This window comes from Pundamilia nyererei, unplaced genomic scaffold (assembly GCF_000239375.1).
Source record: "Pundamilia nyererei isolate P.nyererei 1_Seehausen unplaced genomic scaffold, PunNye1.0 scaffold00017, whole genome shotgun sequence".
Lineage (NCBI taxonomy): Eukaryota > Metazoa > Chordata > Actinopteri > Cichliformes > Cichlidae > Pundamilia > Pundamilia nyererei.
In genome coordinates, this window is record NW_005187418.1 from 5309293 (window position 1) to 5331808 (window position 22516).

Genomic DNA, 22516 nt, shown 5'->3' on the forward strand with positions numbered 1-22516 from the left:
CTTTATGCAATCGTTAATAAACTTTGAAATGGAAAGTGGATTCATTTTCTCAGAAAGACAAATCAAAGATGTGCCAAATGACAGAACGGATGCATAAAGTAAGAGGGAGGTGGAATAGTCAGACATGGACATGTAATAGCCTTCACTCTTCTGGTTTTAAGCTTGCACTGATACTGGTTTACTATAATGTTCCAGTTCAGGTTATAGTGTTAGATGAGCGCAAGGCCAATATTCTTCCATATCAAACTCAGAAAACCATTCCTTTATGGACTAAACTTTGAGTGGTCATACTATAATGGTCAATTCTAGCTGCCATGAATTTAAATGTGAATGGTTTACTGAAAAAAACAAAACTGTATTCTAGAGTAATGTTATTTATCAGTTTATCTTTGAGCAAAAATGCATCAAGGTAGAGGAAGACCAGCGCCATGTGAAAAGTCATGTGAAAAGGAGCGTTTTCAGAGTACTCTGAGCAGTCCGGTGAAATGCCAAGTAAACCCTATGATTCAGTAGTTTGTAGATTTTTACCAGCAATAATTTGAGGTAGTCTCACGTATCACTTCATCTGTCTCTTACAACTTGTAGAGGAATTCTGGTCCTCTTAATTACAATATTTCTGAATTTCATTGAGGTGTGTGTTGATGCACAGCTCTCACACCACAGCATTTCAATCAGGTTGAGGTCTGGACTTTGACTGGGCCATTGCAACACCTTGGTCCTTTATTTTTCAACCATCCTGTTGCAGATTTGCTGCTGTCTTTGGGATCACTGTCCTGATCCACTTTGGGCCAAGCTTTAGCTGTAGGCCAGCTGGCCTCATATTTGACTCAAGAATACTTTGGCATTCAGAGGACGTAATGGTCGACATAATGACTGCTAGGTGCCCAGAAAACAAGCCAAAATGATCATGCCTCCATCACTGGGCTTAACAGTTGGTATGGGGTGGTTGTGTTGTGTATATGATCAAATATCTCCACTTTGGTCTCATCTTTGCAAAGAACAGTGTTCCGAAATATTTAGATGCAGATTTGTAAACCTAACCCCTGCTACCGTGTTCTTTTCTGCAACCCTTCCAAAGAATTAATACTTTTTCAATCTTCTTCTGATATTACTGTCATAAAGTTACCTTCCAGTTTCCTAATACTGACCTTCCAAGTTACTATGGAAACAGTAAGGATGTACTTTCTCAGGACTTCAAAGAGTCTTGTGATCATCATGTGAAGACATTGTAGACAATAATCTTTGAAAATAGCGTTTTCAAAAAACAGCAACTTTTTTTTTACATTTTGTAAAAATTGTGACCTATCAGAGTTCAAAGGTGTTTATAGTATACAATCAGAGAAAAACATCTTAAGATAACATAAGCAACTCTTGTCAATTTTGAATAATCAGTTGTCCAAATTATTTATCAATTATCTCAAATAATAAATTATCTAAATTCCTATCTGTTAATTTTCTGCCCCAGATCTTATCTAATTTAAGAACTGCTTCCCATTAGCAGCTGGTCGCTCAGTATTGGGTTACACCATACTATTTCAGACAGCTGAGATTTGAGACGCTGGATTTTAGTGTGGAATTCCTACTCTTAATCAGCCCAGAGAGGTAGGCTTAGCCTTTTGGCAAAAGAAGCTATCATCTGTCCAAAGAAAGGGTTTTTAATGAGCAAGACAAAAAGTTTTAATCACACTAAACATCTGCTCTGCAGGGAAGCCGCTCAGACCACACAACAAGATTAACTGATTTATAGAGCACCAGTCGCCTCTCTCCCTCTCTCTTTCCTGCTCCCTCTTTGTTGGTCACCGTCCAAATGGGACACGCCAGCCAGAGAGAAGTAGAAAAAGAGAACCAGAAAGAGGGTAGGCTGGGATAACATTGTCCCACTATGACAGATGTCCCCATGTTAGATAGATAAATCTTCCTTACTAGCAATCAATGTGCCATTGTGCCCAACAACAGCCGCTACATATCTCATTCTATAATTAATGTGCCAGCCATAGCCAGATCTGCAATCTGCATAAATGATACATGCACCACAGACACATGTACACACATACGTGGAGTCATTGAAGTGAGCATGAACACAGCATTAATTAAAATAGTTTATCTGCTTACAATCAGATGATTGAAGACCGGTCAGTTTGTGCAGACTGCAAATATTACACCTAGAAATCTTCACGTTTAGCTGTGATATACAGATACAGATTCCTCTTTACTGCTGAGAGTTAGATGAGAAGATAGACACTGCTCTTGTGTCTATATATTATGCTACAACCTGCACCCAGTTAGCTTAGACTGGCATAAAGAAGTACGTAAATGCTGGACACGTAACATCATTAAAACCATAGCAAGTCCTGGTTTTAGTAGATATTTAAAGATTAAACAAACAACCGATCAACCAAAACCTTAAAACCACTGACAGGCGAAGTGGATGTTGGTACAACACAATTTTCTGCTGGGAAACTATGGATTCTTTCATGTACCATCCAGCTAAACATTGTGGCTGGCCAAGCACGGTGATAACACCTCCCAATGGCAGTGGCCTTCCTGAGCATGACAATGATGTCTGCCACACTGCAGAAACTGCTAAGGAACCGCTTGAGGAACATGACAAAGAGGCTGAGGGTTGACCTGTTCTCTAAACTCTCTAGATCCCAATCCGATTAAGCATCCATGGGATGCACCAGAATGAGCTCAATCCCTGCACACCCGACCGTATAACCTGCAGGACCCAAAAGCTCCACTGCCAAGATCCTGATGCCAAAAGCTACACAACACACCCAGAGCTCCCGTGTCCATGCCATATCTCTCTCTGTCTCTCTCTCTCTATATACAGTTTTGAAAATCATTTCAAAACTGGATAGCACTCTTGCACTCAACCATGTACCAAGCACATGTCTGATGGTCAGACTCTACCAAATGGAGCAGACCTTACAATCAATAAGGTTCCACACTTGAGCAAACACTACAAGCAAACATACAACAATGAATAAATTGTAACATAATCAATAACAGGCAGTGAGATTCCAGTTAGCGATAACAAACTCCCAGAGTACAGGGCTAAGAACATCAAGGAAACTACAGTTACATCCTTTTGATACATTATCATACCAATGCATTGACGTAGCTTGTTTGCTGTCAGTTGGGATAGTGCATCATGATATCTGACTTAATATCCTGCCAGAACTAGTTATTAAAAGGTGCAGAATAAACAGCCAGCAGAAGTGGATGTCTGCACTCACTTTGCTTCCTGATTCTTTTAGTATGCTGAGCAAAATGCTCCCCAAATCACATGATTAATAGATTCCTCTGAACGAGCACTTCTCCTCTGGTGCTCTGTCTGTCATATCAGAAAGCAGCTGGAAAAGTCATTACATTAACAGCATATTGTGTGCCTGGGCCTTTTAGTTTGAAGTTCATAATCTAACCTATTGTTTGGCTGTTTAAGTCTAACACTTCAATTTCAGTTTAACAATGATGAACAAAGCGACTTTAATTCAGTAGATTGTTTTTATTCACTTGTTTCATTGTGGCAGATTCTTGAAGAAAACACATGAATATGCCTGTAATCAAAAACAAGCATGACATTTATGACACACTAATAACTTCCAGGACTGAACAGCTAATGCAGAAGTGCCAAAAACTGCACTTCATGTAATGGTCACTACTGTCTAAGTCCCACCAGAGTAAAAATAGAACAGCTATACAACTATAATAGCAAATCAGCGGCTGCCCAATGATTGCATTAAATAATTTTTGCTGTCAGTGACCAACTGCAAGGAGTTGCATTGACAAACAGGTTAGCCAAAGGCAGGACATGCAACCCCTTAAATCTCTGGGTAACCACGTTTGATCACAAGGCAGGTTGCCTGGTGGGAGGCAACCTTTTTAAAGCCAATGTATCAATCGTAACTTCATTGCACACAGTTGCCATACTTTGGCTGTACAGTGGTCTTTAGGTACTGTTTTCCAAATGTGACTGTAGCGTTAAAAATGAGTCCAAAGGCAAGTCGGTGCCTATAGATAGTGAACAAGTGGGCTAAATATGTTTATACCTTTCTGATCATGTTTTTAATGTGATTAACTTATCACCAATACAGCTTGCTTTATTATACAGCCTGTCCAGATGTTTGTGCTCCAGTTTGTTATGGGTGAAATTCTAATATTTTATTAATCTTGTTGTTCAGCACTAAGTAGCATATATCTATCTGTCCGTTGCATCCCTACAGTTTATGTACCCACCACAGTCAAAATGCAATCAATGCAGTTGATGCTTGTGGCTCATAATAAAAACATCAACATCACTGACAGATTATGAGAAAAAAAATGCTGGATGAAGATACACTTATACAAAATATAACTTTAGGAAATAGAGGAATTAGCAGAACACGAAACAAAGACACAAACACATCCATGCCCCAAATGGCTAAATTATTGGGTTTGAATTATTGGATTGACCTGCCAATTCTTAGTCAACATGGAAAACTTCAGTCCTTTTTCTCTTTCTTTTTGGCACTTAGTAAAACAAACCAAAACATCTTACTTTAAGAGCTAAAAAACTAAAAATAATCTGTTCCTGTTACACATGTTCCTTAGATGTAAATTTTATATTCAACGAAAAACTGGTAAGTAAGCAAGCAAAGGCCCTTAATAAAATTTACCAGCACTGTAGCATAGGTGCTCGTGTAAAATAGCTAATCCAAGACACATAGAAAGATTTTTATAAAAATAAATAGTGTTTGTAAATATATTTATAGTTTCAGTTCTCCCCTTGTCAACTTGATAAGTGAGATGACAAAGTCGTAAACACTGCTTACAAGACATATCTGTGAAAAAACAACAACTCGTGATATAGTTTCACTTCTATTGTGTGTGACCATGATGAAGATAGTGTGTATTCTTAATGAACACTAGTTCAAAGGTAATAGCTGTTTAATGGCTGTTTTCTGCCATGCTGTGATCTGTGTTTGACACTGAGGGTGTGATTTTAAAGTGCTTAGACACTCAGCACACACAATTACTCTGAGTTTAATGAAGTGTGGAGGTATGCAGTGTCTACTCAAACCTAAACTGGGGCAAAGGAAAAGGGAGTGAGGGAGGGTGTAGATGTCTGAGTGTGGGACTGCAAATTTGCTAGAAATAGTGCCAATATGATACCTTTGTTATTTACTAAGTATTAAAACAGTAAAAGCTCATTTAATGACTTTATAAAGGAGCATGTGATGATGGAAATTCATAACTATGACCAATTAAAATCTAGAGTCATTGAACACTTAGGTACGGCTTTTCAATAGCTTGTTAACGCAAACATCTAATCAACCAATCACACAACATCAACTAGATGCATATAAGCATGTAGACAGCCTGCTGAAGTTCAAACCGAGTATCAGAATGGGGAAGAAAGCTGATTTAAGGGACTTTGAATGTGACATGGCTGTTGGGCTGGTCTGACTATTTCAGAAGCTGGTATTAAAATACTTTCTTAATGGCAGAGCAGAATGACCTGACTGCTTTGAGCTGAAAGGAAGGGAAGAATAACTCAAACAGCCCATGATTACAGATAATATATACAGATGAGCATCTCTGAACACATAACATCTTTAAGAATGTTGGGCTACAGCAGCAGAAGACCACACTGTTTGCCACTCCTGACAACAGGAAACCAGAGATACAACTCACCAAAATTGGAAAAGTGAAGACTGGGAAAACATTGCCTGGTCTAACGAGTCTCAGTATTTGCTGCAAGTCTTAGATGTACGGTCAGATTTTGGCATAAACAACATGAAAGTATGGGCCATCCCCTTATCTCAGTGGTTAAGGTTGCCGATGGTGCAATGGTCTGGGGGATATTTTCCTGGAACTCTTTGGGCCTTTTAGTACCAACTGTTGCTGACAATCTCTATTCTTTTATGACACCAGTTTACCAGCAAAATAATGCATCATTTATGCATCACCTCAAATCTCAAAGTGGTTTCTTGAACATGGAAATATTCTGTGTGTTCACAGATGGGAGATAAAATATATAAACATGTCATCAAAACATATGGCTGGTTGTGTTTTGCTTGTGTAGCCCAACATGCACATTGAGACACAGTGTCTCAGTCTGGGTCAAACTACTGGCAAGTTCTGCTATAACCAAAAAACATGAAACTAGACCATTTATTTTGTATTTTATGAATATATGCTGACATATGTTGTCCTCTTTTCATTGGCCAAGACCACTGCTTCAGAGGGTTTTTTTTGAATGCATACTGAAACAACGCCACCAACACTGTGTCACTGGAATTGCACAGTTTTCATCTATTTAGAGCCACAGCACTACATTTCATGAGACAATGCTGTGGTATAAACATCTGTGACCATGTATTTGCTTACATCTATATATTTATTAAGCTGTGCGTGTGTTTGTGTTGCCATGTGTACCTATCTGTGTAATTGGACTGACGCCTGCAGGGCACAGTGTTGCGGACACAGGTACCCGTGCCTGGGTCTACATTCTCAACCATGACGAACGGATGCTCCTCCAGCGTAGCCACGGTCAGGTGACGATCATCAGACACATGCTCCAGGAAGTTGCCATACCGAGGCCAGATAGGGTAGCGAACTTGGAGGACGCCCCGGGCATACGTACCCACCTGAGCAAGAAGCGTGAGAGACAAAGATCTCATTGGTATCACATGTGAGTCCCGACCTTCGTGTCAACACCTTCCCTCTTCACCTACCCTGCCATTCCTAACTTCACAGGATGAATAATTTTTATAAAAATTTTATAATGAAAAAATGCATGCGCTGACCTGGAGGAAGAGGATAAGAAGATCAAAGGAGAGTAGGGCTCATTAACACATGCTGAGGAGACTTAAAAGTGTTTGAGAAAGACTTTTACTGGGGAGGAAAAACCCCTCAGAAACTAAAACAAAGAGTAAACCAACTGTATCACATTAATAATACAGCCCAGCATGTGCTGCTTTCGCTGTGTGTTCATTTTGTTGACTGATTATTCAATTAATAATTTTCCCTTTTTTTAGACTAATAAACATTTCGAAATGTCACTATTCATAATGGTAACTGTTCAAGTGATTACCGCTATTTATTTTGTGTGTTTAAAAGATTTGCTGCATTTGTAGAGCCGGTGTAAGTAAAGCTCACTGAACTGAAAATAAATGAACAAACTGAGATTCTGACAGAGATTGCTACTGAAAGAAAGGAATAGACTGCGTATTTTAATGTCACAGAAGCCACTTTTGCACCAGAATTGCTGTACAATGTCACATCACGCAATGGATAGTCCCATAGATGTCGGCGCTAAGCTCAACGAAACTCTCCCCATGAGGAGCACGACTGTTTGTCACATCAGCCAACCTAATGAGGCGTGCTGAGCTTGGCCAGCGCTGACTTACTGCATATGAAACTCACTCCCTTACAGATTTAATGAGACCTCTTTTTCATACCAACTCTTGATTCTTTCTTCACCTTAGTCATACTAATGTTTTTCCTTCGTCATACATGGGCGACTTAAGGATCTGTATAAAGGTGCAGCACGTAAGGCTGTGATTTGTTTCTGTGCGCCGTCTGTGAACGACAGAATGGCAGAACTGCCAGTTTTGAAGATCAGTCATTTGAATTTATGGGATCCTCGTGTGTCTGAGCATCTTAAGCATCTTAAGTGCTTTCACTGCCGTTCGGGCACTCACTGGACCAATCATTGAATACTGGGTTAAAATATGGTGTGATGATTGAATGTGCCACACTCCTATCTATCAATCCAGTCAGGTTTTGACAATAAGTAATGCATTTACCTTGCCTTAAAAAAAGAGTCTCTTTGTCAATGCCAAGACAGCACTAGTAGCAGAGTAGTTTTATGTTTGGAGTTATTTTTTTCTTTGAAAATACATCTTTAAAACACGTCAGTGTTATCGCTCTCTTTTTGGCCGTTTCTGCAGCTATTTTTCTCTTTTTTTACACATTTTATTGTCTGTGAAAAGTGACAAATAATGACCTCTTTCTGCTGCTAATTCAAAACCACTGCCAAGAACCAAAGAGTCATGATTCTCGGATTCACTGAGCGAGTGACAACAATAAGCTGCGAATAACAAATCCTTCAATTTTTTGTAACAGAGCCAGAGAAACTGTCATTATGTTCCCCTATCCTAAGCTTCTTGTTTAGTTTTTCAAATTCAGAAAAAAGGTGCTACTAAACAGCAAAATGTCTACTGTTAGAGCTTCCTGTTTTGCAGTTCCTTCAAAATAAAAGGGTACTTATTGAGCCTGAAAATGAACTGTCATTTTCCATTGTGTTTGCCATTTGTGTTTAGCGTTTTGTGTTTTCCTTGTATTGTAGTTTATTATTCTCGCCTCCTCTGTGTCACTGGAATCTTGTTCACTGTAATTTTTCATGTGTCTTATTTTAATTAGATGTTCTTGTTATTTCCTCGTTTTTTTTCACAGTCAATCAGGAAATATTTCCTGATTTATCTCTCTGTTAATGATCTTGATTATGTGCACCTGTACCCTGTTCCCCACCTGTTTCCACTTCTCTAATCACCCCTCTGTATATAAATAGTCCCATCTTACCTTTATTGTTTGTGTACCTTACCCAGGGTGTGCTTTGCTTTCCTGGCCAAATGATGATGAATGATTGCTTGTTGACTTTTGTTTTGTTTGCTTTGTGGAGTTTTGAATTTAGCCTAATAGAAGTTTCTTTTAGTTTGGCTCTGGATGCCTTGGGTCCTGTGTTTATTTCTAACTTTCTGCTACCATAAAACAGTTTTTTTGTTGTTTTTTTTGTTGGGACAATCTCACTTTAGGTCAGTTAGAGTCTATTTCAGAACAATGGTGAAGTGAAAGGGCTATACTGCACATAGCTTGTGTTTTTGCCAGTAAGTCATATTCAGGAGGCACTTCACCCCTACAAATTCACCATACAGTAGTCAGGTTTTCCCAGCATTAGCTGGCTTCACAAAACCTAAAACCCAAGTTGGAGATAATGGATAGCAATTTCCTTTATCAAGCTTCAGGCTCTGTGTGCTCATATAAAATGAGGGTGTCCGATACATCATTCGACTCTTCCTATGCACAAAATGGATCGATGGGGCACAGTCTGTTCCAGTCATACACATTATCAGTGGAAAAGGTGATGGTGCTGCTCTCTAAAGAATACAACACTATTGCTGCAAGTGAGATTAATGTTACAGGAAATCATTAATCAAAACTTCAGAGCAGTTAAATAAATATATAATAATTTGAGTTACTGTGTCCGCTCTCTGTGCTGCAGCAGTTTAGAGTTGCGAAACTAAACAGTATATATTTAAGCACTGAATGTTGTTTGGTGTGTTCAGTTCTGACATTGTCCCATAAATGGGACAATAAAGAAAAATCAATTATTTTATTGATTGAATAGGTATTTTTAGTGATAAATAGCCTACAAAGCTAACTGATCAATTTCAGTTGCAGATGCAGCAGTGTGAAAAATATTAGTTTAGGACTAAACGTAAATCCTTTAATTCAAAGTCCTTTAAATTCCTGAGACACTGGGATACCAGCAGTTTGCACTACTGTAACAGAGGGGGTTAAGATCTACAGGTTGCATATAAAAAAAAACCTACTCCTTCGGCAAGTATCATACCAACAGGATACTGTAAATGAAACAATATGCAAAATTGTGGCCTCCCAGCCAGTTTTAAACTGAAACTCTGAGGATAATCAGCTCCAGATCAGATTATGTGTTCGCTGTAAGTTACCATGGTGATCTAGCCATGTTAAAACAAAGGAAAGAGGAAGAAAAGAGATCCTCCTCCACTTTATATTCGACTTACCTCACTTATACCCCTCTTGTCTACTCTTTGGGGTTGGGCAAGAAGTCTGTTTTTCCTTTAAACATTGCAGCTCTGTTGTTAATAAAAATAAAAGGCAGAGCTGTGTGACAATTCACATCTCCCATGTATATAATTTTATTGATTATCGCTGCTTTGTATTTACTGTGTTGAGTCTATAGGTGTAAAATTGATACAAGATAAGACCTGGGAGAGGATCCTGGCAGTGAAAGGGGACAAATGTCACCCAGCAGCACCCTTCAGATGATGATAAGGAATAACAGCATGTTAAACTGTCAGGCTGTCACAATGAAAAGAGAGAAGCTTGAAAAGAGCAAGTACTCCACGACATGTCGTTATAACGGATGAGATACCTGACACAAAGAGGAGAGGGAGAACAAGCGGCGAGAGATCGGGCTGTAATGAGATGGGATTGAAAAGGAGGGAGAGGATTCGCAAAATTTAGATGCTTGTATGGCATCTTGTCAGATGTCTTGTTATCTGTAACTTGTGAACGTCAATACCTGTGCTCGGGGACTAACATGGGGAGGGAGAATACGTGATTTTAGGATCTACAAGCACAGACGATCCTAACCCCACTTCAGCACAATGACATGTCCATGTTCATACACATATACACACATGCACACACCAGCCAGGAGGTGACATTGATAAAGTAGGTTGGTCTTTCCAGGGCAGAAATAAATGAGTTCAACTGTAGCTGTGAGATTACGTTTAGGTCTCTCTGTTCAGTCTGTTTTTCAATACACCCTCAGGCTTTGACTGCGTGTGTGCGCTTGTGTGCGTAAAAGGGATTGAAAACACTCCCTAGGCTGCAAGGCATGGTTATGAGGAAACGGGAAGGATCCATCCTCACCAGGAAACAAAGATGCACACTTCTATTGATCTGAAATAATGATGTCAAACTTCAAGTCTAATGCAGTTTTTCAGGTGTAAACTATCAGCATTTATCCAGATTAGATCTTTAAGTTGGATGCTTTCACACTAAGAGGCTGTGATTCTGAGCCATTTTTGCTAAGAAACTGTGCTCTTATGTCATGACAAGCCTGAGCACACAGGCATGATACACATACCCACACCAACACTTATGATGTCTGTTAAAAAGTGCAAACATTTTGAAGGAGAAACAAAATCCCAGATTTTATTTTAAATGCATTTTGTCTTGCCCTGCTCATGGTGTGTTTCTGTGCCAGTGTGTGTAATTCAGTTAAAGCTTCTCAGTACCTTGTCCCAGATTCTGTCCCGGTCCAAAGAAATGATAACCATAGAAGGGTTTGAGAGGAAGCCTTGGTTGTTGAACGACAGATCTCTTCTCTCCCAAGTCACATTCAGCATGTGTCTAATCCCAACAGAAACATAAACAGTATGCAATCAAGGAAGTTTGACTTCTGCTTTCTAGAAATCAAAATATGCATATTCATTCACACGGATGCATGCACATACAATGATCACCTGCTAATTAAATCTAAAGCTCCCCCCGGGAGCTTAATCTAATGTAGGAGACTGGAAGTAGCTCATTAGGCGATGATAGCGGCAGGTGATTGGTCTGACAGCCTAGTGTTCCCACTGAGTGATTTCACTGTCTCTTAATACATTAATCCATGACAGACTAGACTGTTTATAATGAATCCAAATTAATTAGCATTTCAGACCACATGCTAAAGAGGCGCTATACTCGCACAAATTTCAATGAGTAACAAAACTGTTAATTCCTCTAGAAGTTAAATAAGTTAAAAGTTATAAAGATTCCAGGCAATACTAATGGAAAAGTCATATAGACAGGCTTTACATCAATCATCAGCAGATTAAATTCTGCTTATTAAAATCTGCAATCACAAAAAAATAACTACTATGATACATATTGAAGCTTTTGGGAACATAAGGAAAACAAGTAACACCTGCATAGTGTTGCTTCACCTGAACAGAGTGTAGTTGTCTGAGTGTTTAGCCGGCTTGTTGCAGTCACCGTGTCCCTCGGGGATAAAACCATATTGCCGCTTGAAACTGTCTGCCCCTTTGGCTACGATGGCGACACCCTCCCTCACTCTCTGCCGCAAGCTTTTCCTCCACTGGTCGGTAATCACACCGATTACACCTATAGGAAAGCTGGCAGGTGGAGAGCTGTCAGGGTTGCCCACGGCCAGACTGGGGAGGATCCAGATGTAGCCTGGCCCCAACAGACCAACCTCAGCGGCATTTTTAAAAAGGTACTGCGCCTCTTCGTGTGAGCAGTACGCCAGCAGAACCTGGGAGTCCAACTGCAGATGGACAATAAATCAGAATATCCTGAGCACGCTGCACTACTAAGTCATCAGAAGCAGCTAACTTGGATAACATAGATGTTTACTAAGTTTACATACAACAAAAGAAGCAGCTCTCATTAAAGAGGAAAGCTCACGGTGTCCACAAGATGCCTCGTCTCCCCAGCTGCTGCAATATTGAACACCTAGAGCTAACTTCCCTGTTTTAAGCAATATTAGGGTCTGCATATGGAGGCAGGAGGGATGCCTGTGGCAAATTTTCCAAGTCTGCCACCAGAACACAGCTTGTTTCCCATTTGGGAGGTTTGTGTTTTGCTTTGTTCTCGCAGGCTGATTACTTTCCTTTTCACTCATTTTGTACTTTTCACTTTTTACTCAGTATTTGGTCAGTTCTGAGCACTGAAAACGGCTCCAAAAACATATTGCTTTATGTTAAATTACACGTTAATGTTAAAAAGATTAGTGCTGCAACATTATGCTTCAGGGTACCCACCCTGAACCAGTGCCATTACTTCGAACAGAGACAAAATGTCATAGCCGTCTGGCAACAGACAAAGCTAATAACATTTTAGTCTATCTCTGTGTGAAAGCCTTACAACAGATTGGTGACCTGGCCACGGTGTACCCCATCTCTCATCCTATGACACCTGGGATAGGCTCAACTACTTGCCTCCTGCCCCTGCGTTTCATGCATACTGCCCATTAAAACAGGAAAACAGTAGCTTGTGATTTAATCTCCCAGATAATAGAATCCCTTAACATTTCAAAGTGACTTGTCGTACCTGCTGAAGCATGCGTTTGAGCTTCATGTCACTTGCTCCAACGGACATTTCCAGAGACATTATATCCTGCACATTCCACAAGAAGTAGGAAGTATCTGTGTAGGACTGAACTATATCCACAAAGGTGTCGTAGCCCGGCATTAGGCTGGTGATCACAGCAAATTCGCCCCAGTCATACTCCTCCATCATCTGAAACAGACACATGCAGAATTATCAATATCTGCTGCAAGAAAAAATATTGTCACATCCTCTAAGGTGCAGTAAAAGTAAAGAAGTAGAGTAAATGGTAAACCCTAACTTAGACAAATATATTATGTTTTAAAGAGTAGATTAATATATCTACTGTCTGCTATTATGGGTCATTAAATGTCTGAATTTTGCATCTTAAAAAATCATGTTCAGTTCTTCCAAATGATCTCTCCTCATCCTCAGCTACCAATCACAAGGGGAAAAAGGTACAGTTACAGTTAGTGAGTGGGCCCTGGAGCTGTTGCTAGGTGAAACAGGTCACAAAGAGGGTGCTGCTTTAGTCGCTAGCAGATTGCAGCAGTCAGCTGTAATTTGCATAAAGGTGCCGACATGTCTTAAAACACTTTTGAAAGGCTAAAGGTTAGTAAAATTTGCTGCAGCCAGCACGTTTCCAAAAACACAACTTTTGCTCTGTAGACAAACATTCTCCGTTTCTGGTGTTTCATTTTTCAGTCTCAATATTGTTTGGCGAGTGCCTTATGCATGTCTGCAAACATGATCTATGCATGATAGGTGCAACTGCTGCAAGTTGCAAGTGACCAAAGCAATCACAAGGAGGCTTTTGCTTTTACCCTCAGCAACTACTGGTTTCAAGGGGTAAAGGCAATTGATTGCACAAAGTGTCATGGAGCTGTTTTTTGGAGGTTTTTCTGTTGTGAACTCCGAATTCTTGTTGTTGTTGCTGTTTAACATTATGTTGGTTTTCAGAAATGTGGCAACGAGAATGAAAAAGTATCTTGATTCCTCGATGTTTCAGTTCTGGTTCTTTCTGTGTTTTCTTTTGATAGTCTGTTTTCACCCGTGCTTTTTGTTGAGTTCTTCTTCACTTGTCTCTTCTTTTATTTGTTCCTGCCGTGTAGTTTCCCCTGGGCTCATTACCTCAGTTTCCTTGTTTGTGTATTCACTTCTCATTGCTCTATGCTTCCCTGTGATTTTGCCTGTGTTTCCTAGTGTTTCAATTCCCTATGAAATTATTCCTTGTGGCTAAAACTTTAGTTTACTGCCATTTCGATTAAACAACTAAGACAAAGTGTTAACTAGTAGGCTTCAGAGGTGCAGAAAGGTTGTCATCTGACTTCTGGGTGTACAGAAGTCTATGGTAAAACGGCCCTCAGATGCTGGCTCTGTAACCTTAGTAAACACATGACTTTAAGGTCACCTGGTGAAAATAAGGTCTACAGGTTTCAAAACACCAAGATGACAGAAACCACATTACTTAGCTTAAAGCCTCACAACAGCACTTCACTGACAAACGCATGAATTCACAGTGTCCAAGTAATTTGAATACTGTCTGTGGTATTGAGTTGCTTTTGGTTTTGTTTTGATTGTACGGCCGAAGTGATTCCTCTTTTTATTTAGAAATGTATCGAGCCTAACTTTGGGTTTAACATCAAGACAGTAATGACAACATCAATCAAAAAATATACCTGCCAATTGTAAAATAAAAGTCTGCTGCAGATTGTATTCGTTTATGGAAACTCCAAATTCAAATTGGGGATCTGCAATTGACTTGTCAGCCTCATCCCTCTTAAGATTTAATGAACTAGAATTTTCTGTCCTCAAAACTGAAAGAATTAAGTTTTTGTCAGCTTTAAAATAATGCACTTCCATACCTTGAATATGCAGTTGACCTGCTGCTCCAGGGAGACTCCCATCTGCAAGAAAGAGGATCCTTCAGCCTGCAATGAAAAAGAGTGCTTCATTCAATGCTTGTGGTCGTCATGGTTCTGAAGGTGGATGATGCAACAGCAGCTCAGAGCAGACATCTTTAGCGGGGCTCATGCTTGCTGTCACAGAGGTTTAAAAAAGTGTTGAGATCGAGTACCCAACGGGTTTCATTTCATTTGTGTTGTGAAATATTTTCACCCATGGAACAAAACTAAAATATTCTGAGTAAATCAGCACACAAAAAATCCTGGTACAGTGTTGAACCTGTCACAACAGAAGCCAAACTGACAAGATATTCACATGAACTTGCTCACTTGTCCTCATTTTAGCAACATCTTAACATTGTTACAGCTGCAGAACAGTCTATTTAAATAATTAGTTCCCTTGCTCAGCTGTAAAACGGTCCATGTTAAAAGTCACCATGGAACAGTCGTACATAACCAATTAATTAAGAACCAATAAAGACAAAGACAGGACTACATTTTAAAAGGGTGATGCACGGGTGATTGCATTTGAAATAAAAGATCTTTAGAGATTTCAGCAGTGTCTTTAAAAAACCTTAATTGGGCAGTTTTAAAAAGTGACCAGAAGCACACCTTTATAGTTTTACACATATGACAGCAACTAGTTAGCAATAGCTCCTTAACACCAGATAGCTGTCAAAAATACCTGCACCCTATAGGAATAAATGTCCTATAAGGAAAAAATGCTTTTATTTTTTCCAGGGCTTTGATTCCCCAAATTGGCTCTCAATGTCTCTGAAGTGGAAATATTCAGTCCTGCTGCTCTCTTTATGTTTTAGGCGTTAGCGTACATTTTCACACCTAACTTAAGTTTACCTCCAAATGAACAAAATCCCTCTTAGCAGTGCACTCATACACAGACTAAGCATTGGCTGCACTTTGATTCAAACAGCCAAACCAGACAAAAGAGTTAACCATAAATTTCCACAGTCTGGACACTGTGCCCCTATCTTTTTTTAGACCCGCATCTGTGATAGTTAAAAGAAGTTGGAGATCTAAGGGGCCTAATGGTGCTGCAGGGCATAAGCAGACCTGTGATGTAAGCAGGTGCAAGAATATGCAGGGTCTTGACACAAGTAGTGATATGTTTTAATTTAATAATGGGTGGAGATGGGGAGGTTGGTGCAAGAAACGCAGATCAGGGCAATATTGTCTTTTTAAAATATGTACATGGTATAGTACATGTACTATACCATGTGATGCACAAGAGAAGAAGGCAAACAGAATGAATGAGAGAGAGAAGAGCTACTGTTAAACTGTCAAGTGCCATTAGGGACCAGGTCTCAGATCTTTTCAGTCTGTTCTCGTCTCAGAGGTGACTAACTGTCATCGCTCCTTCCTGTTGCTTTTCCCTCTCTCACAGCTCAGAGCCTCTGCAAAGCCCAAGAGAGTTCTGCAGCCTGAGGAATACCACAGAAGTATCACAGCCAGACTCTTTCACTCAATTTCTACCAGTTTTATCTCTGTCTGTGCTTGTTTGAAACTCACCTCTATCCAGAGTTGAAATGCTACCAGACCACGGACTGGGCTAGGCATCAAAATAGCTATAAAAATAGCAATACTGAGGCTGTCAGTGAATGAATAAAAAATGGCTGTGGATTGGCAGTCCTGGTTAGCTATAGTGCCCCACTTCAGCTAGTATGTCTATGCAGCGGTGAGGTGCATCATTAGAAGAGAAAAATACAATTAGTTGTGCCCGAGCTATTAAACAAGCTAATAACACGGTGACCTCCTCGGTCAAGTCGGTGCTTCATCACTATTCAGTTTGTCACATCAGAATCAAACATGTTTGAAGACATTCACTTTCTCTTCCATAGTGAAATCAAATGAGAATTACAACAAAATCCTGTTCTCGACTAACTCTCACAGTGACACACCCACACAAAGAGACAGAGTTCACCCTCCCTCTTTTCATCCTCCACTTCCCAGCCGTCTTGTTCTCACCACCTTGGCAGTGCGGCTGTCACACACAAGCGTAATTAGCAGTCCTACTGCAGCAGCGTATGGTAATATGACAGGGAGACTGTGGACATGGTGGCTGCTCACACAGTCCTCTCATTCCACGGGGAGAACTTTGTACTGTACCGTCACTCAGTGGAGTGACTGGTGTCAGTCAAGCACACACAGATGCTCATTCACATATGGACACAAATGTATTACACAGTAATACCCAGACAGGTCTGCTAGATTTACCATTTTAATTGCTTAGCAAAGCCCCCTACCACAAATCACAGCCAAATATTAGCATCCATTAATGCATCTGATGGCCACAGATAGTTCACAAATTACATCAATATGTATAAAAATAACGATATTGTTAGCATGTATTTACACTCACAAGCCACTTTATTAGGTGTTCAACTGCCCATTAACGCAAACATCTAATCAGCCAATCACATAGCAGAGACTCGAGACATGGTCAAGACAATCTGCTGAAATTCAGATGTGGGTAGAAATGGGATTTAACTGACTTTGAACATGGCCTGGTTCCTGGTGTTCCATAGGCTGGCCTTTTAGAAACTGCTGGTCTCTTGGGACCAGCAGTTTCTCACACAAACATTTTTAGGCTTTACAGAGAATGGTCCAAAAAAAGGAGAAAAAAAATCCAGTGAGGGCAGACTACTTTGAGCTAATAGGAAGACAACAGTACCTCAAATAACCACGCATTACAATCAAGGTATGCAGAAGAGCATCGCTGAATGCACAACAGCTCAAACCATGAAGCAGCAGAAGACCACTTCTGTCAACTAAAGAAAAAAACAGGAAACTGAGGCTGCAATTCACATACCTCACCAAAATTGCACAACCCAGTCCAACCCAGGAACTGAAGGTGAATCTAATAAAGTGGCCAGTGAGTGTATAGTGCACTCTTAACAAAAATGAGGCATGAAAGCCAGCTCTCCCCACAAAATCTATATTTTTTAAAGGTCAAAGGTCAAGGTCAAATTTATTTATATAGCACATTTCAAACAGCCGATGCTGCACAAAGTGCTTAACAATATAAAAACTACAGTAAAAATAAAGGCACTTCGCTGGAGGTACACCAAATGTGTAATATACTGAATGCGACAATTTAACAGGAAAATCCAATAATGGTGTTTCTGTAAATGGTTCGCTGTCAAACACCATCTTTAAACCCTAGCTAGATTATAAAATATGATTCTCATCCACCCTTTCAAAGGGTAATAACAACATGCCCATGATAAAAGGTGCTTGCGTATTAGCAGGAGCAACATGGCCCTATATGTCTAGCCCAAGGACACTTACATTGGGACATGGAGAGGCCTGGGATTTAACCACTAACCCTGCAATTAGTGAACAACCTGCTCCACAGTCTCTGCAGTGTCACTGGGGGTATGAGATATTCCCTCTTTTGGCATTTTAATGATGCAGTAATGATAAAATGTGCTTTCTAACATGTTGACTCCAAAGACAATGGCATATAATTTACATTATTTCTGAAATCTGAAATTCATACCCTCTAGAATGATAAAAAAAAAAAATTTCATTACCAAAAAAAAGACAACTTTGTAATGAGTGAGCTGTGTGTATTAAAGGACAAACAGGCACAAATCACGCCAGTAAACTGCAAAGGTTTCGCATTTTTTGTTTAATTTTGCATTCCATGAAAAATTAGTTCCTACCTGACTCCCAGAATTTATGATACATACCATGGTACTTTTGCTCGAAGTTGGTTAAAAAATGTGGCAACATTTAACACCCTCTTGTCTGGGTGTAAAGTTTTGACAAAGCGTAAATGTGTTTTTCAACCATGATCATTTCAGTCTACACCTTTGGGTCTTTGACACGGAAATGTTTTTTATTGTAAGAAGGTAAAAATTGATGTATCTTTCTAAATATGCTAAGGCCGATGCACAAACAAAAAAAGGAAAGAAAGGAGGCTCTCGTCAAATTTCTTTTTTTTCATCAAGTTATCCGACATTAAAGCCCCGATAATCACAGATATAATTTTGAAGACGTGGTCTTGGTGACAGCTTCTCTCTTGAAAGGGACTATATCTTCAAAAGAAATTATCTCAGGCAGTATTTCAAAAGTAGTTGTGATGACTTGAGCATCAGCGACAGAATCAGATTATCTTTTGGTGCATTGGGGTTGGTGGAAGAAATCAAGCACATTCGATGGAAGTTGATGGAAATGTTTTTAGGGGACTTACTTGTCCTTTATATAGTGACATTTATCTCTTCATGATGTCAGGAAAAGTATTAAACTACTGAAATACTTTTATTACTACTCTGACCGACTGCCTTTTAGAAATTATTGGGTCATACTCATTGAATTTGGCCATTAATGTGATTTTATTCCCAGCAATGGAAAACTGTATCCAACGTGAATGCAGCAGCTCTGCTCTTCTCGTGACCTGTTTATAGAGTGCTGTGGTTTCTGGATCATGAGGCCGAGGGAGAGCCAGAAGGGAGGCGGTGGAGAGAGGAAACAGAGGTGCAGAAGGACAGACAGAGAAAGCAGGTCAGTCTGGCAGCAGAAACAAACCCCTAAAAAAGAAACGTACACTGTGATCCAGTGACAGTTGTCTGGCTCACATCATCACTTTGAACCAAAATCACAACCAGCGTGTGACCTTAGACTGCAGCCAGTCCTCAGACGGTAACCCTTGACTATAATCTTCCACTGACAGCCTCAAATTGTAATAGATGATCTTATATGCTCGAATGCTCGAACTCAACGCTTTCTTTGCTTCAAAAATCCATCATGTTCACAGTTTAAAGGCACTTTTGTCCGTGTTTACTGGCATCCACATAAAGCTGTCAGCTTTTCTTCTTTTTTTTTAAATTCCAGACCGTATCATCGCCTGCCAGTGCAGTCGCTCATTATTTGATGTTTGTAACTGTAACAAACAAAAGCTTGTTTGTGAGTGATCAAACATTTATGGCGCAAAACAGAGAGATTTAATAGTGCTTCACGAGAGCAGATAAGAGCTGTCATCTGCAGTTAATTAATTCCTCCTTTCCCAAAATGTTTCACGGCGGCTATTAAAATAATTTACTATCCTCTGTCATTATTTTAAGAGTGAACTCAACCCAATTTACAAAAGCAATGATGCTCTTTATATTTATGTCAAGTGAAAACTATTTGTTTTGTTTTTTTTCAGAAAGACATTTTTTAAGATGAGGTGAGGTGATGAGGTAGTTTTTCTATCACGTCATTGCTATTATGTCCACTTCACTGTGGACGTAATATGTTCCTATGCCTCATGTTTTTTTTTTATCTTTATCTCTTCAACTGCTTAAGTCTTTTCTTTGGAAGAAGTAATTGTCTTTTGTTTGCTTCTTGGATCAATTTAAAGGTTCTGAAAATTACGTGAATCATATATGTAGCCTACACAGACTCTAACCCATTAACACCCATAGTGGATTTTGAACTGACTTGTTATCAGAATTAGAAAGACTTTATTTATCCCCAAGGGGCAATTAACATACAACAGAGCAGCATAATGTTGAATATAAGGACAATAAGAACAGGCAATGAGAGTGAGATAACAAATACACAGAATATACAGTATATACAGTTTTAAAATTACACAGTTTTAACATTAAAGTGATTGAAAGGTGAATAAATAACTGTAAGTGACTAAAATTGAATATTGTTATTGCATGCTCTCTACTATCATCTTTCCAGTAGATTTCAAGATACTTGGAGAATTAATGGTTAAGTAAATTACATTATGGAGATTTAATAATATTAAATTAAACTGCATTTCGTTGCCCTGTACCTGTGCATGTGCAATGACAATAAAGTTGAATTCTATTCTATTCTATTCTAAATAATAATTAAAGTAATGTTAGATGTGATGATACCAGAAATAGTGGATCACCTACTGGTGATGGCCAGATGGTGCGATATGGCAGCCTCGCCTCTGTCAGTCTGTCCCAGGGCAGCTGTGGCTACGACTGTAGCTTGCCTCCACCAGTGTGTGAATGTGAGAGTGAATGAATAGTGGAATTGTAAAGTGCTTTTAGGGTCTCGAAAGTGCTATATCCAATCCATTATTATTATTATTATTATTATTATTATTTAAACCAACTGTTAACTGTATATTTCTGTACATTTAAATATTATTATTCATATTGCCGCATTCATTGACCTTGTTTATAGGTAATTTCATTGTTTAATCACATTAAAATGTTCCTAATTTAATGTTTAAAAGCACCTGGAAAAGGCAAAATCCCATGTAAAATTAGGGCAACGAACTATATTGTCATTACTGAAAATAACCGGATTTTTATGAGAAAGTTATTTTCTGTTATTTTCTGGTATTATTTTGGCACCCCAGCTGCCGGAATATTACTGTTTTTTTTAGGATTTTTTTTTTTTTTTTACGGTGTATCATGGCACGCTGGTTACAATCTTACACTGGGGATTTTGCTATGGTTATGTCTAGTATTTCTAGTGAATGCAGTGATGACAGACGAGAACACTTGCAGGTGATTAAAAAATGTACAGTTGTGATTTTAGAATTTTGGTATTAAAACGTATCAAGTATAAAAATGGCTGATTCTGGTGACATACCTACTGCAAATTGGGAAGGAAATTGGGGAGTTGTAAGTAAATACTCCCCTGGTGCCTGCATGTGGCTGCAGGGTGGTGGAGGGATTGAAATAGCAGGTAGTGATGTGGAGCAGGAGAGAGAGGGATGGGACATTTTGCAGCTTTAATTCACCACCAAAGTGGGAGAGTCAGGCATGTTACGTGTCTATGACATAATGCAGCTCGAGCGGCCTGACCTAGCTAGCAGGCTTCGCTTGATTATAGACAACAGTGTGGACAGGCATTGAGCCCTGACCTCAACCCTATCCAGCACTTCTGTGATGTACTAGAACATCAGCTGAGAGCCAGACGCCAACATTGAGCTCCGATGAGGGGCACAGCATGCCACCAGCAAAGCATTCAGCTGCTTGCAGCTTCTTCATTTGCAGTGAATGACGTTCAGAGCCACCATAGAGCCCCACCTGAATCCTAATGGGAATATGTGTGAAAGAATATAGACGCTAGTACAGCGTTAACAATATAACTCAACTTGGCCTTAGGCATTGTTGCTGAACTGAAGATGGTCTCTGCCATTTGTAGAGTAATGTTTTACATCTTTTTCTGTAGGACACCAGTAACTGAGTGATTTGGAGAATGAAAAATTTCTGAAATCTTTTTTTAGTTAACATTAAAGTTGCATTTGAACTAAATGTTAAGGTTTGACAGAACTTGTGAAATTTTGATGCAAAGAAATTTGGACATGTACTCTAAGTTACTAGGTCTAGCCTTGTAAATTATAGTGCTATATATATATATACATTGTTGTGTGTGTCTACTATTGTATTTTCTGTATCTGTAGTGCAGTCCCCAGCACATAAGTATCCTTTGTACTGGAACTATTACAGTTCTATCAAAAAGATCCAAAAAGTAGAGCTATACTGTGGATGCTGTGCCCAAGAACAACATTCAAAAGTTGAATTTGTGCTCAAATATAATTTAACGGTATTAATATGTTACTAGTATAAGAATCTTTTCCAGTGTCTCTTTGTTATCTTTTCTCAGAATCATTACATTTATAACACCAGCAGCAAAAGCGAAGGATAGGGTGCCCCCTCCAAATGATTGATTATACTATATGTGCACTCTGAAGATTCCAAATTACCTGATATGCTGCTTTTTTGTCATTTTCTGTTAAGCCAAAA

At 39.3% G+C, this 22516-nt stretch overlaps 1 protein-coding gene across 2 annotated transcripts in view; it reads right to left on the reverse strand.

Moving 5' to 3' along the window:
• Positions 1–22516, reverse strand: part of LOC102211834 (glutamate receptor ionotropic, NMDA 2C-like) — a 62198-nt gene that overhangs the window by 21492 nt on the left and 18190 nt on the right. For both annotated transcript variants that reach the window (XM_005725917.1, XM_005725916.1), the window contains 5 exons: positions 14733–14798; positions 12871–13059; positions 11745–12085; positions 11052–11166; positions 6421–6632 (listed from right to left, as the gene is read on the reverse strand). In XM_005725917.1, coding sequence (XP_005725974.1) covers positions 6421–6632; positions 11052–11166; positions 11745–12085; positions 12871–13059; positions 14733–14798 — 923 coding nt within the window. The remainder of the gene's footprint in view (positions 1–6420; positions 6633–11051; positions 11167–11744; positions 12086–12870; positions 13060–14732; positions 14799–22516) is intronic.